Source organism: Aulonocara stuartgranti (assembly GCF_965226115.1).
Source record: "Aulonocara stuartgranti genome assembly, chromosome: 23".
Classification (NCBI taxonomy): Eukaryota; Metazoa; Chordata; class Actinopteri; order Cichliformes; family Cichlidae; genus Aulonocara; species Aulonocara stuartgranti.
Window position 1 is genome coordinate 51179965 of NC_138958.1, and position 14707 is coordinate 51194671.

Below are 14707 nucleotides of genomic sequence, written 5' to 3' on the forward strand. Positions count from 1 at the left end.
GATTGCAAGAGTGAAATAGTTTGTAGAGTTATATTAAAATGTGAGAAGACTAATGGAATACTATGTACATTTCATAACTTAGAACTAGAGCTTTTAGTATTTTAGTATTTATAATCAAGTGTGTGTGAGTGGGGGGTGGAGCAATTTGCCCCTATAAGTACAACCAACAGAGCAGGGCCAGTGGTGAGAAACTTGGACTTCTGGATGCTAATTTCTCTCTCCTAATGATGGCTCTCCTGCACACTGTCCTTGCTCTGGTCCTCAGCTGGACAGGTCTCTGTTCAGTCCTGTACATTTTCAGTACTGGACTGGTTGCTGTGGTTGCACTTTGGACTGCGAGGCTGCTGCTGCGTCACGCCTGGTACTCTCACAGGTTGTCCTGTTTCAGCAAACCACAGACACGTTCATGGCTGTTGGGCCATCTTGGGAAGGTACGACAAACAGACATCCTCCTTTTTTATGAACTATTTTAAATATTTGTAATCTCTACATGATGCAGCTATAGGTTTCACAGTTAAACAGGATGTACTTTTTGTTGCTATGTTACTATTTCTCTTTGATTGCTATAATCAGCACCAATCTTTAAGTCTTGTTTTGTGATAAAACATTTTAGATGCAGAGCACAGAAGAAGGCCTCCAGCGGTTGGATGACCTGGTGCAGACATACAAACACTCCTGCTGCTGGTTCCTCGGTCCTTTCTACCATCTGGTCAGACTCTTTCACCCTGACTACGTCAAACCTCTGCTTATAAAACACCAACAGTCAGTCTGAAGCTAAGCTTTTGGTGTTTGCTTACATTGTTCATCATTTACTTCCTTCAGTCAGCATCACAGTGAAAGATGAATTAATTTCTCACCACCTGCGCCCCTTCTGGGTGAGTGAAATATTTTAGTTTTCCTCATATGTTGCAGAGTTTACTGGAATTAAATCTTTCCCAGTATTGTTTTTGTTCTAAAAGCCAAACAACAGTGCTCCTAACTACAAGTCTTTTTTTTTGGTTTCAGGACACAGTGTGTTGATCAGTAATGGAGTGGTGTGGTCCCGCGAGAGACGACTGCTCACTCCAGCTTTCCATTTTGATATATTGAGGAGCTACATTGCTGTATTTAACTCCTCATCTAAAATCATGCATGTAAGATACACACAATCACGCATGCAGTAATGCACACAAAGCTGATCGCATGACAGTTTGAGTCATACCTCCAAGCGGGCAATGTGGACAACCAAGTTTGTGAATGCGATAACTTGAGACGTAGGCTACATGGAGTTTTGAAATCGATACCATAGGTGCATCTACTAAAAAGCTCAGACAAGTTCGATTCTCAGTGACCTCGGCCTCAAAGTCAGGGGTCACAGGTCAAGTTTTCTGAAAATGTTAAATTAAGTCACATTGGGTTGTGAAGTTGATAGGATAAGTGTATACAGGGGTACCACCGGTCGCAAACAAGACAAGCAAACATTGTTAAAACTGGTACAACCATCAGAAAAATACGTTTTTCAATTATTTTCAGATTCTAAATTAGTCATTCGGGTTTTAATTGCAGTAAGAGCACACAGAACACAGTAACAGCCACCTTAAGATGCTTTACTGTTAGTTAAACAACTTACAGTATTGGAAAAAAAACAGCAGTAATCAAGTGAACTGCTATGAGCAAGCACATTCTGGTGGTCGGAAGGAAAAAGTTACATTTAGCAGGAAGAAACCTTCAGCAGAATAAGACTCATCAATGTGATGCCTGTTATTCATATTTCTTTTGGTGAAGAGTAACACACCCTCTACAAAACTACTACATCATTTTCTGTAGTGATTTCCAGAGTTTTAGTGCACCACACCTTTTAGCAGCCACTCTTTCAAGAAGATCAAATGTTTCCTTATCAGCAATTTTCATAGGATACACCGACGTTTTCACATGCTTTCAAACTGCTGTCATTTAAAACAATACACAAACAGTGGCACTGATGAGATGTTTATATCTTTTATTAATAATAATAATAACTTAGATTTGTACAGATCGAGTAAAGACAAGTGGAAAAAAAAAGACTGTTTACTTTAGATTCACGAAAGTGCAGAATGTGTTGAAGCATGGTAATATTAACATTACATGGAGGGGTGTTGTTTGTTTTTTTGTTTGTTTTGTGTGTGTGTGGGGGGGGGGGGGAACTAATAGACTAGGGTATTTTATTCATTCGTTTTTATTTATTCTCAGTTTTAAAAAAAATTCCTTAAATTATCCAGGAGGCTGAACACGCAAACGCACAATCTACATCTACACTGACTGCACAGAACTTAGCTGATCTTTAAAATTCATATGTATAACATATGTTACCATATTTGAGATCAAATCATAGTGTTCACTGTTTGTCCAATAACATCTTAAACCGATCCTGAACAGTTCAGCTGCTTTAAGTTGAAGACTTGGACTGCATGAATCACCCCCCAAATGTGATTTTCTTTCCATGCTTATGCTGATATCTTTATCCTGTTAATCCCTCCTTGTTTCTGTTTTCAGGACAAGTGGTGTCGAATTGTAATCTGGAGATGTTTGACCACATCACTCTGCTGACTCTGGACAGTTTACTAAAATGTGCCTTCAGCTATGACAGCAACTGTCAGGAGTGAGAACAGCCACTGATTTCAACTGATATCTTTCATTTTTGTTGTAGTTGTCAGTTTCTAAGAAGATTGTCCCTCCAGGTCTTCCAGTGAGTACGTATCAGCCATATTGGAGCTCAGTGACCTTGTAACACATCGGCGAGAAAACATTTTTCACCACTGGGACCAGATTTACTGGAAGACTCAGCAGGGGAAGCGATTCAAACAAGCCTTAAAGACTGTACACAAGTAATAATCTGACCTTCTGACATTTCTGTAGCTGAGTTACACAAGTTACATTGCTTTTACGGAGCTTCGAGTTGTTGTAGCGCTGACCCTGCTCAGGTTTCGACTGATCCCAGGGGTCAAGCCTGAACTCGGGAGCAGCTCGGGGAGAGTGCGCCGTCTTCCCCAACTCGCCCTGCGTGCAGAGGGAGGCCTGTGGCTGCAGCTGGAGCCTCTTAACAGAGTCACACAAAAGGAGTAGTCAGAGGAATGAGTTACTAAAATAATATTGTAACTGCATTTAAGAGTTAAAAAAAGATCAGCCAGATCTTAACAGGTAAAAAGTTATTATGAGTCTTAATGTTAACGGAATTACCTTTTAAAAAACATATTATGTCTTATTGTAATTACAATTATCCTTTTAATTACAGATGTTATCAAATGCAACCAGATTGATCAAAGATTCCATATAAAATCATGTGTAATAAGTGGATATAAACCATGTTACATTTAATATTAGCTTAGCTTTGCCTGTGCCACAAACACTTGCTTCTCTAAGGTCCACCTGTTGATCCTCCTGAAGCTGTGCATGTCTGCAGCTACCAGAAAGTCTTGTTAGAAGCTGCTGATTGATTATTTATTTATGAAGTCCCCTTGTATTTTTCACCATACTGGGAATGCTTATGTTGTGTTCAATAAAGACACAGAAATTCCTGATTACATGTGTTGTTTTCCTCCAATGCCATGGACGGCCAGTCATTCATCCTCAGCTTATCCCAACCAGCAGACCTTTTGTTACTTGCCCAATGCTGTTCGTCTTATGTAGGGGTGGACTGCCTTTTTGTTCATCGTTTTCTCATGTTTTTCTTAGGGAGGCAGGTTGCTGTCATTTGGTTTAATCTTTTAGAGTAGGTAAGTTTGTTAAATCCCTGAGACAGGCTCCTTTCTTTGTTGTTGTTTTGGCATTGGGTGCACCCTGAAGTTATAATCAGCTCCTTCCTTTGTGTCAAATAATCTTACAAAACAACTCATTGTAAGTAAATCATTATCAAATTTTTCCAGTTATGTGATGTAGCTGCTTGGGGTCTGATGAGGATAGTTGTGGTCTGGCCACCCCTAGACGGGCCGTCACAAGAGTTTTATTTTAATAACCGATGCATCCACAGGTGTATTCATATATGAATGACAAAGATATTCTTTAATGTCTCCAAACTTATTTTGCATATAGCGCTGCTGTTACCTTGTTGCCCTCACAAGATCTCCTGCTAGTTTCTTTTTTGTTTGTTTTTTTTTTATAAGGAGACTCATCATGTTGTTAATTCTCAGAGTCCGCACAGCAGCACGTTCCCTGGTTATGCTGGGTTGTTTTCTTGTATTTAGGATTAAACTGATATCTTTGCAGGAACCTGTCAACCCATCCAAGTGCCACCCAGGCCCAATGCTGCTTAGCTTCAGAGAGCATGAGGTTGAACGTGTTCAGGGTGTCATGGATGTAAACAACATTCTTGATCAGAAACTGACTTTTTACACAACTTGGTAAATAACTTGAAATAAAAAGTAAAGATACTTGTATTTCACTTTTAGATTCAAATTTGTTTTGAACCTTGTGCTCATACTTTTTATTCTGTTTTATTCTAATGTTCATCTGATGTCTTATGGACGAAACTCATGAAATTACTAACTGAAGCTGCTTTCCTGTGAGGAAGATGGTGACACCCACATCATGAATAAACTAAAGTAAGCATCTCTACACATTTGTCCTCTTGAACGCTGTGCATGTCTGATCTGAAGCTACCGGAAAGGTTCGTTTGAAGGTGTTGTTGGTCGTCTATATGGTGTGTTAACTAAATCCTTATTATGTGTGGTGTTTGTTTAAGCACTTTGTCTTTTTTCAGTTGTCCTTTTTGATAAAGCTCATCGTTAGTGTTGGATCAGGTGACCCTGACCCATTTCTTAATTATGCTGCAAAAGACGATGCTTTGGTGGGCTTTGCATGATGAGTTTTTCCTTCCCATTGTCACCTAGAGCTTCTCATAGGGAGTCATCTGATTTGGGGGTTTTTCTCTGTAATATTGTCGATTCTTTACAGCATAAAGCACCTTGATGTAACCATGGTTGTGAATTGGTGGTATGTAAAGAAAACTGAAACACAGGAGGCTGTGACAAGTAGCAAGTGAGATGACAAATTATTACTACCAAGTGCAAAAAAAAAAAAAACGCATATAGTACAGTTCAATGCACAATTGTACATAGGACATCCAGTCTAGTAGGGTCTTATTTATAACAACAGTTATTTGCAAGTACACAAGATCTCATTGACCAACAGAGGGAGCCAAATCCCAAAGACCCTACAATAGCAAAGAGAAAAAACCAACAATCAGAGGACTCCCTGTTAGCAAGCACTTGGCGATAGTGGGAAGGGAAAACTCTCTTTTAACAGGAAGAAACCTCCGGCAGAACCAGACCTAGCCATTTTCTTCAGGGTATTTCTATTGTACAGCAGCAGAAATACGTTGAGCTCGTCCTTGTTGCTGATAACCGCGCGGTAAAATTAATCTTCTTTTCTAACTTTTTCATTTTTTCCCCTTGGTTTGCAAAATTAGATTTTTATAAGATAAACTGCTGAGAAGCAGGATGAGAAATTTGTCTTGTGGTGTTTCAGTATGTGAAGATGAACAGGGATCAAAAGAAGATGAGACAGAGAATATTTGAGATTGTCAACATGGCGAGTCTGTTTTTTTGCTATTTCTATACAGATTCCATACCAATACAGACACACTGTACTACATACTGTTCTGCAGTAGTTGCTAGCAGTTGGAGTATAATGTTACATCCCCAATGTTGTCTTCTTCAGGTCTACAAACCTCTGAGGACCTTTATTGCTCTGGTGGGGTTGGAGATATGGACGAATGGTGACCTGATCTCTGTGACCCCCCCAGCAGGAGCAAACCTGGATGCTTTCATGAAGTGGAAGTGCCATTGGTGAGGGAAGGAAGACAGGATAAAAAACACACTGGGTAAAAAGACACTGTCTTCCAATTAAGCAAGAATTACTTTGTTTTTGTAAGTGTGTGCATATTAAAGACAGCTGCTCTAGTTTATTGACTCACTCAGTTAGGATGTTCCTAATGTAGTGCTTCTACATTAACATTTGCCATCTCGCTGTTTCCCTATCAGAGCCAACAGTAGCCAAGTCTCGATCTAGCAATAACAACTGCATCTCTTCTTTTGTTAATAAAGAAATATTTTTTCTGTTCTCACTTTATTCTGTATTCTGTCAAGTTAGCCCTTGCCTTTTTACCATTTCAACTATAAATCTTGAGTGGGAGAGGGAGATTGCCTGGGAATGCCAGTTGCTGTGAACTTTTCCCTTCTCTATGTAAACGGCAGAGGGCGCTCCTGCCATTCAATGAAGAAGCTGCACCTGGAAATACTTGATAACGATGGGAGCTCTTAAAACCTTGATTTAAAAGTTAAAAGTGACAGTTTAAACAACTCAGGTATTTTCTAGTAGACATCTGGGTTTGTGACTGTGACATGATGCTGTAAGTAGATTATTAGCATTCACAGTTTCTTTGTTCATAAACTCATAGAGATGCCCACGATGGTGGTAACTGGCAGTGTAACACTATCGTTTTAATTCAAAGTACAACACTATGATCTGACTTTCATCTTTGATTTGCTTTTACATTGGATTAGCAGGGTGCTAACTACAGCTGTCTGATATAATGCATAGCTTTAATAATAATGATGATAATAATGTACCGTAACTCTCAGCCACCACAAGTAGCCACCACTACACTCCTCTCTCCTCCTGAACCAAAATGGCAACAAGTCAGGTCTGAATGCAAAAGCAGATGACAATATGTCTTCTCTATTTTCTGCTTTCTAACTATTTTTAAATGTGAATACAGTTTAGTAGTTCTGCGTGTCTGTAACTGTTTGTTATTTACAAGGATGTGATTAAGTATTTAAGCAAGCATGTCTTTGTAAATAGACATAAAAACTGGAAAGTACACAAACAAATATTTGTACGTGCTGTAAAGAAAGTAGGTCTAGAAAGTAGGTGCATTTCCTTCATTTGCAGCCACATTGCTGTGACTCTGCTGGTGTGGTTTTTGTGTGTATCACATAAAGGCTCAGAGTACAGACATGAAGTGGACAGGAAATGTGGTTGCTAAGCTATGTGTGCTAGTGTGCGTGGTAACCAGGGCAGTAGTACAAGTTGTGTAGCATAAAAGGGGCTGACACAGAGAAATCGGGGTTCATTTAACCTCTTTCTAATTTTCTGCTTTCGGATGAGCCTCAGCTGCACACAGGTCAGTCTGTGAACTATTTTGATTTTAACAAAAGTTTGCATTCGTGTAACTTTTTGCTCAAGTGTAATAAAATTTACGGAGATCTTTAGACCTACTTAAACATCATTTAATCTCCTTGCATCCTGATATTATTATTATTATTTTATTTTTTATTTATTCATTTATGTATTTATGTATTTATTGGGGGGGTGGGGGGGGATAAAAACTCCTCTGTTCTAACATTCGTCTGCATGTTCCAATTTAATCAACCTCTCTTCACCATGATGGGAATCAGAGCACTGGGACTGAAATACCTGCTAATTTTGTGTTAAACCTAGTTCAATAACTACACCAGCTTTAGTGTTGCCATCAGATACCAGTGTTTGGATACTGATACCAGCAGCACATATACACACTGAAACACTCAAAGTAAAGGACTGTGTTGTTATTGTTGTAAATCTTGTAGGTAGAGGCTCTTAGGTAGTTATTACCATTCAGTCAGAGGTGTCATCATCTGTATGTGTCAGGTGTTCTGTCTGTCAGAAAACTCTTCAGTATTTGTTCTTCAAAGAGCTCCAAGCCAGCAGTAATCGGTCTAGGCCCTTTGGTCACGTCTACATCGGTATCCACACCAGATTTTGGGGTTTCATCATCTTAAAATGCAAATGAAGAAAAAGTTGTGTTTGACTCATTATTTAAGTTCATAGGATTTTGAGGTGAAATTTCTGTGTCAAAATGAAGACCCGATCAAATTTATGGGACATTAAACAGGTTTCCATACTTTTGTTGTGATACTATAATAAATGTATTTAATAAAATGCACTTTGAAATAATATCCTCTAAATGCTAAATAAAAATCCTTTTAATCTGTTTGAATCTACTCAGACAATAAAGACAGGAAGACAACAGGAACCCCTCATATTCTAGTCTCAGTGAATTTGCATATCTGATAAACATGATGTGGTTTCTGTGATTAGGTCGATTTTGCTAAAGCTTAATATCTGAAATGTCTCCATTGATTTGTGTCTAGTTTGACACAGAATTAATTCACCACATTCAGGGAAATTCACTGACTGAAGATATCTTTACCAGCTGGTGCTGCAGACGACCACCTTGTGCCCAAACCAGCAACCAACTCACAAGTCAAGGTGAGTCTGCTGTCAGTAAAGCAAAAACTAAGATAATTTTGAGAAGTGTGGCAAACAAAATTGTGGTTGTTTCTAATGTAACACTAACAGTCGAAAGAGTAGGGTAAGTCTATGCAGTATTATTTTCATTACTTTACACATATTTTTCTGTGAATATTGTTTTATTGTACCTGTAATCTAAAAGCTTTTAGAAAAATAACCACAAAGTTCATTTTCCAGATTAGATTACTACAAATGGTTTTTATCTTGGTCTTAAGCTTTTTAAGTAGGTTTTATATGATTGTTGAATTACATCAACGAAACCAAAACAGTACAGAGGAGAGACTCCTTTAAATATTCTCTGTTTTCCTTCCCCAGGGAATCATGAGGGTTCAGAGTGCCTGTTTGCTGTTGCTGCTGCTCTGTGCTGCTGTGCTCTCGCAAACTTACAATGATTTCAAAAAGAAACACATCCTTCCAGAAAACGGCTCTCGTAAATGTGATGATATGATGAAAAACGTTAATGGCATCAATCAGTGCAAGCGAATTAATACGTTTATCAACCAGAAAGCAGAAAAGGTTAAGGATTTGTGTAAAGGTAAAAAAAATGAATACATCACCCACAAGTTTGATGTTATTGACTGTAAGATGAAAAGTGTGAAGCCTTGTAAATACAAGTCTCTAGCACTCAAAGGAAAGAAGAAGAAGGTAAAATGTGAAAATGGCCTACCAGTACATCTTGAGCAGGGCATATATGACAATTTTGATTATGACAGTGAAAATTAAAGATTGTTGTGCTTTTTTCAGTTTTCTTTGTAATGCTGTACGATCTTTACCTCCCAGTATAAAGCGCATTGACACAACTGCTGTTGTGATCTGGCGCTGTTTAAATAAATCTGAATGGAACCGAACAAAGAATTTTACCTGTGCCACAAACCTTTTAATGTTGCCATTGCTATATTTTGATTATTTGTCTTCGATTGTTTCATTGTTTATTCATGCATTTTTCTGGACTTTTTTGTGTAACCTTTATGGGTTACACGTGTTAAAAATGTATTTGCAAGTGATGAAATTTGCTAATGAGTATTTTTGAGTTTTATCTGCATATTTCTGAAAAATAAACCACATTCACATTTTGCTTTAAAGCACAAAATGAGCGAGTACTTCTCTGAGGACCGTCTCCGGACATCGGTTCTCTCTATGCATGTCTGCAGCTACCTGAAAGGCTTCTCTGATGTTGTTTTTTGATCATTCGAAATCCGCTTGTGTGATAAATAAAGAGGCAGAAAAACCTTCGTGTGTGTGTGTGTGTGTGTGTGTGTGTGTGTCTTGTAACCAGTTAAAAGGTTCACATACTTTTCGTGCGATTGTGCTAAAGAACAAAAAAATATACATACTGATCAAATAATATAAAATGAGTACTTGCTACATGCTATTCTTCCTTAAAGTGCTTTCTGTATTCTGAAAAAGAGAGACGTGATTTTCATTAAGCTATCAAAACATGTCTTCACAACTGTTCAGTAAAAACTACATTTACCTTATGAAAGGCACATTTGAGCTTGCGCTCAATAGCACGACACGAGTGTTGAACTCAGCATTTCTGACCCATGTCAGGGGCTGCAGCGATGCATCAGGTTGTGATGAGCTACCAACAGAGATCTTGACAGAATGACTGTTTAGCATCATTGCTTCACTTTTTGTCAAGAATAAAGCCTTTAAGCTATGATTCTGGTATGACTCAGATCATGAGCAGGTAAACACAAGTATGTACAGCATACTTCCATGCTCGAAACAAAAAGGACACTCTATCATATTTAAGAGGAGCTGATTATACAGATTCCAAATTGTAAGTAATTGGAGTGGATGATAATTTAGCTCCACTCTCTAACTGAATGACTTTCCGGACTTTGAAGTCCACTGGAACACGTCAATCAGAGAAATAAACGCTGTGACAATCCTGCTACATAATGAAATAGAATTTATCATTAAATTACAGGATATTTGGAAATAAAAAGGGTTTTCCACTCTCTTTTATTGTTTCCTATATCCCCATTTTTATTTAATTAATATAATTTACTGTATTATTGCATGTGGTGATCAATTTTACCCATATTTACCATAGTAAGGCCTTACTTGAAGGTTGTTGGAAGTAGTTTAGCAGATGAAGTCATAGTGTGTAATAGTGTGTGGTGTCAGTGCAAACATGCAGTCTTTGACCAGCAGACTGTGCTCCCTGCTTCATCTCTCAGACTCATACAGCAACTAGGAGTGAGTCAGCACATTTTCTCACACCATGCATCACCTGTGACCATCATTCTGATTTGATTAGCATTTTCTGTCATTGCATGTACCGTCACCATATTATTATATTATTACAGTATATTCTTTAATTGCCATGTAGTGTTTCTGACATTGTTTTCTTATTTGCTCTGAATCAGGTCTGTTTTGCCTCTGGGGTCTCTGAAATGTAAAACCTGCTGGTAAATATATTTGTCTTCACACCTACACAACACTTTTTTTAAAGTGTTAAATGGAACACGTGAATGTGTATATTTTTTTTATTTTTTCCGATCAGCTCTCGTAAACCTTCCTGCTAACCAAGCAGTCATTCTCATGCACCGATCACAAAATCCTAACTCAAATCAAAACGGCTCAGTCAGAACAGAACAAACACGTAAAGACGTGAATGACATGAGCTGCCTGTGTGAGATTTAAAATGAATGATGGCAATCATGGTTAGAAGGAACACATGGTAAACATTTTAAAAAGGCACAAAGCCTTATATCATATTAAATCAAATGCAATGCAATGACTTCTAAAATTTTCATATCAATACTAGGATCTATTTCGCTCTTAAAAAGTGTTAGTTGTACAGAGTTTTGTGTAAGGATGCATCACCCGGCTGCAGTGAGTCATTAGGTGCTTACTTGTGGTCATGAAAGGAAGAATGTGGTTAGACATGTCTTTGCTAAACTGGCGTAACGCACCACAAGTAAACCTTCTGTCCAGCCACAGTGTGATGCTGTGAGAGCACACTTCTTATGAGACATTTTGCATTCTCATGCAGTGTTTTCCACTCTAAGATTTTTACAGATGTTGATCAGAGGCCTCGAGTTAATTTACGTAAACAAGTTTCTGATGAATAAATCAAAGTCATCCGAACACGCGTCTTTGTGTCAGGAATCATTTTTAACTAAAAATGACATTTTATATAAACAGTGGATTAAAAATTTGATAAATATTTACCAGAAATTTTTTCTATCCCTGTTGGACGTCAGTTTCTGTGCGGAATGTAAGATCATATTACCTAAAACTACAAGGTGTCTCGAGATGGAAATGTTTGCACTGAAGCAGTTTATTTTTGTTCTACATTTTCAAAATCTAATGGTTAATTAATAAATTCCTACTCGGTGTTTTTGCATTTATTTGTCAGTTTTGTCCTTTTTAGGTGTAATTTTGATGTATTTGGACTTTATTTGAGAGTTTGTTTCAGTTTCTATATTTGTCATCTGTTTTGGGTTCAGCTATTCATTTTCACAATTAAAGAGTTTCGTTCATTTGAATAAAATATATTTATTTTTTGATTTTGAGAACCTGTTTATATATATGGCCTACATTCTTCCCTGCAGCTTCCTGAGCAGCGGCGACCTCTGCAGCTTGTAAAGAGAAGTGAAAAAACAGGCCTAGCACAATTTCACTTGTGTAGGCAGGCGTATTCAGGGTGGGACATATACCATAGTTTACCTTAACAAATGTAACTTTTAGATGATGCAGACCCCTGTCACTGTAACACTGATGCACATCTCTGTAAAAGAATTCACCTCTGAATATTGAAATTGCAGTTAATAACTTTACTAGTTTGCTGTATCATATCACAATAGAAAGAATCTCAAGAACTGTAATGTTTGTCATCTATAATGACTGTCAAATAAAGTCTATCAGAATCAAGGTGACAGTTTCTTTTCCATTTGTTGTGACTGTGTGTCAGTCATACTGACCTAAAAATAGATCAGCAACAAAACATTTCTAAACCACTGACACTGGATTGACTGGAAGACACAGCAGGTGCTCTGATTTGACCTTTTTGTAGTCAAGTAACACGAATCATGTAGGAATCTGACTTTGATTTTCACCTTTTGGCCGTAATAAACTGTAGAAAAATAAACATTAGATTATCATAGTTTTGTAAATTTAGGGTCTGTGTGATATTACATTGACCAACAGAGGGAGACAGATCACAGTCTGAGCTCATCCAAACACCACAAGGCAGGAAAGATTTTGTTGACGTCATACATCTGTTTGGAATATCAGCAGCATACCATGTAAGTAAATAATGAAAGGTAAATGCAAAAGTAAAAAAAAATAGATTTAGATTTTAATGGTGTTTGGCTGTACCAACATGCCTTTTCCTTTTAAGGGGAGTCCAGTCATCCTTTCATTACTATATATAAAGTAATGGAAAGAAAACCCCAGACCCTGCTCTCCTGTACAGGCTGGAAGGACAAGGAAGGACATCCCATGGTGCTGCCAGGGGAATCACTCAAGGTCAGAGCAAATGTTATTTATTTTTTCAAGGATCGTGCACACAGTAAGTTAACCTCACAGTAGTAAATGATGGCTTGTCCCAGATTTAAAGATTAGTTAATTTCCGCCTGCAAGTCCTTGGCAGAGAAAAATGCTATTGAAATACAGTTGAAATCTGTGACAGACACCCTCTTTTTCCTTGATATATTAGGGAGTTGAGTTGTAGGTTTGAAAGTGTTTTTTTTGTAATTTAGTTAGTTTAATGGGATTTTGTTTAGACTGGGGCCATTTTGTTTATGTTAGCTTTGGCTCTCCTTGAAGTTAATGTACGCTTTCAGTAAAACAGCTTTGCATTTAACCAGTTCAAACTAACTAAACTGTCTGTCACAGTTTACTAACCTGGTTAGTAATGGTGAAAAGCTGCCTGGAAAAGTCAGCTAGCAGGTTGTTAATACATCAAGTCTAAAAACAGCATATTAATACATTTAGATCCCGAAGGCTGCTCCAAAAACGATCAGATTGTATTTTACATTTTTGTTCAGTTCAAATCATCTTGGTTTTTCTCAAAGAAATCTACTACATCATGTATATTATTTTTATGTCATGTGTAATTTCCATTGCAGGAAATTAATTTCCTAATTAATAAATTTTAATCAGAGTTAAATTAAGAAGGGACAGCAGTAAAAACTCCAAAGCAGCGATGTCATCAATACACTGCACTTCCAATTGTAGAACGATTGCACTGGGTTCTTGGGAAGTCTGGACTGCTGTGTGAACTTATGAAGTCTGGACTAGCGAGAACTTGCGTACATGAGTATTTAGAAACGGCCTAACAGTCTGCAGTCTATGAACTCACCTCGTGTAATGCCAGCTAACAATGTAAGCTCCTTAATTAACAGTAACAAAAATCACACAGCATAGTACATTGAAGGTACTGACTTTTCATCCCATCCCATTTTTCTTATGAAGTGGTGTTGTAAATGCATTCCTGCCCGTGCACTGCTGGCTCTGGGTCCATTGTGTAACTGACCTCACCCCCATTAACAGGACGCTTACATTACAGCCTCTTTTTGCATGTTTTGTTTGGGTTTCCAGAAATCAGAATCAGAGAAACTCTATTCATCCCAGATGGAAATTGAGTAAATAAAAAACTATAATTAAAAAAAGGGTTCCAGGTTGTACTCAAACCCGGGCTGGCAGCTAAACCTGCACCCAACGGTGCCAAATCATCAAAATTGGATAAGGATAGAGAGGGGATAGCATAATATTTGAAACTGGAAATGACTGCCGTGAAATCTATTTATTTCAACAGAGTAACTGTATTGTGATTACCACTTATTTAAACAGTAACTGTAACAGAATACAGTCATATTTTGAATTGTAAATACAAAACGCCGGTACATGTATTCCGTTACTCCCCAGTGAAGGTCAAAATTTGACAGCTTTCATGCTTTGTGCAAAAATGAACATTGCTGCGATTTCTTTTTTCCAGTGGAAATTTAGTGAGGTTTATTTTTTTTGTGTTTCATGAGGATAAATATGCACTCCAGAACTGTTCGTAGGTGTGCCTGCAATAAGAATAGTCATGCATGCTGTTTTGCTATTGAAATTCTGTTGTCACTCCCTTTTAATACAGATAGAGTTGTGGTCAGAAGTTTACATACACTTACTATAGGCATTTACCAAATATTGGTGGAGGTGCATGTATATATTTGAGGCTGTATGTAGACTTTTGAACCTGTGTGGATGAGTCCAAAATAAATTCCAACTTGTCCCCCCAAGTCTTGCTTTCTTAAAGTCATTAAAGGTGTATGCTGCACAATCATTCCACCCTGGCAAAAGAATCGTTCCAAGAAATCATCAAAAGCCCAAAATTACCATGACATTCATGCCCATGACGAGAGGATAAAAACTTCTAACCAGAACTGTACATGTCAGT

At 37.8% G+C, this 14707-nt stretch overlaps 1 protein-coding gene across 1 annotated transcript; it reads left to right on the forward strand.

Moving 5' to 3' along the window:
* Positions 1 to 352: 352 nt before the first annotated feature.
* LOC309701285 (cytochrome P450 4F3-like) lies at positions 353 to 2850 on the forward strand. The gene is made up of 5 exons (XM_082525378.1): positions 353 to 431; positions 614 to 762; positions 1025 to 1133; positions 2508 to 2617; positions 2697 to 2850. Exons 2-5 carry the CDS (start codon positions 614 to 616, stop codon positions 2845 to 2847), a joined length of 519 nt encoding a protein of 172 aa, XP_082381504.1. The 5' UTR covers positions 353 to 431; the 3' UTR covers positions 2848 to 2850.
* The last annotated feature ends 11857 nt before the right edge of the window (positions 2851 to 14707 follow it).

Excerpts from the sequence above, each read along its gene's own strand:
- LOC309701285 (XM_082525378.1), top strand. The coding sequence starts at position 614 with ATGCAGAGCACAGAAGAAGGCCTCCAGCGGTTGGATGACCTGGTGCAG. Across the intron at positions 1,134-2,507 it reads CCTCATCTAAAATCATGCAT|TCAGGACAAGTGGTGTCGAA; the intron begins GTAAGATACACA and ends TTGTTTCTGTTT. Across the intron at positions 2,618-2,696 it reads TATGACAGCAACTGTCAGGA|GTCTTCCAGTGAGTACGTAT; the intron begins GTGAGAACAGCC and ends TTGTCCCTCCAG.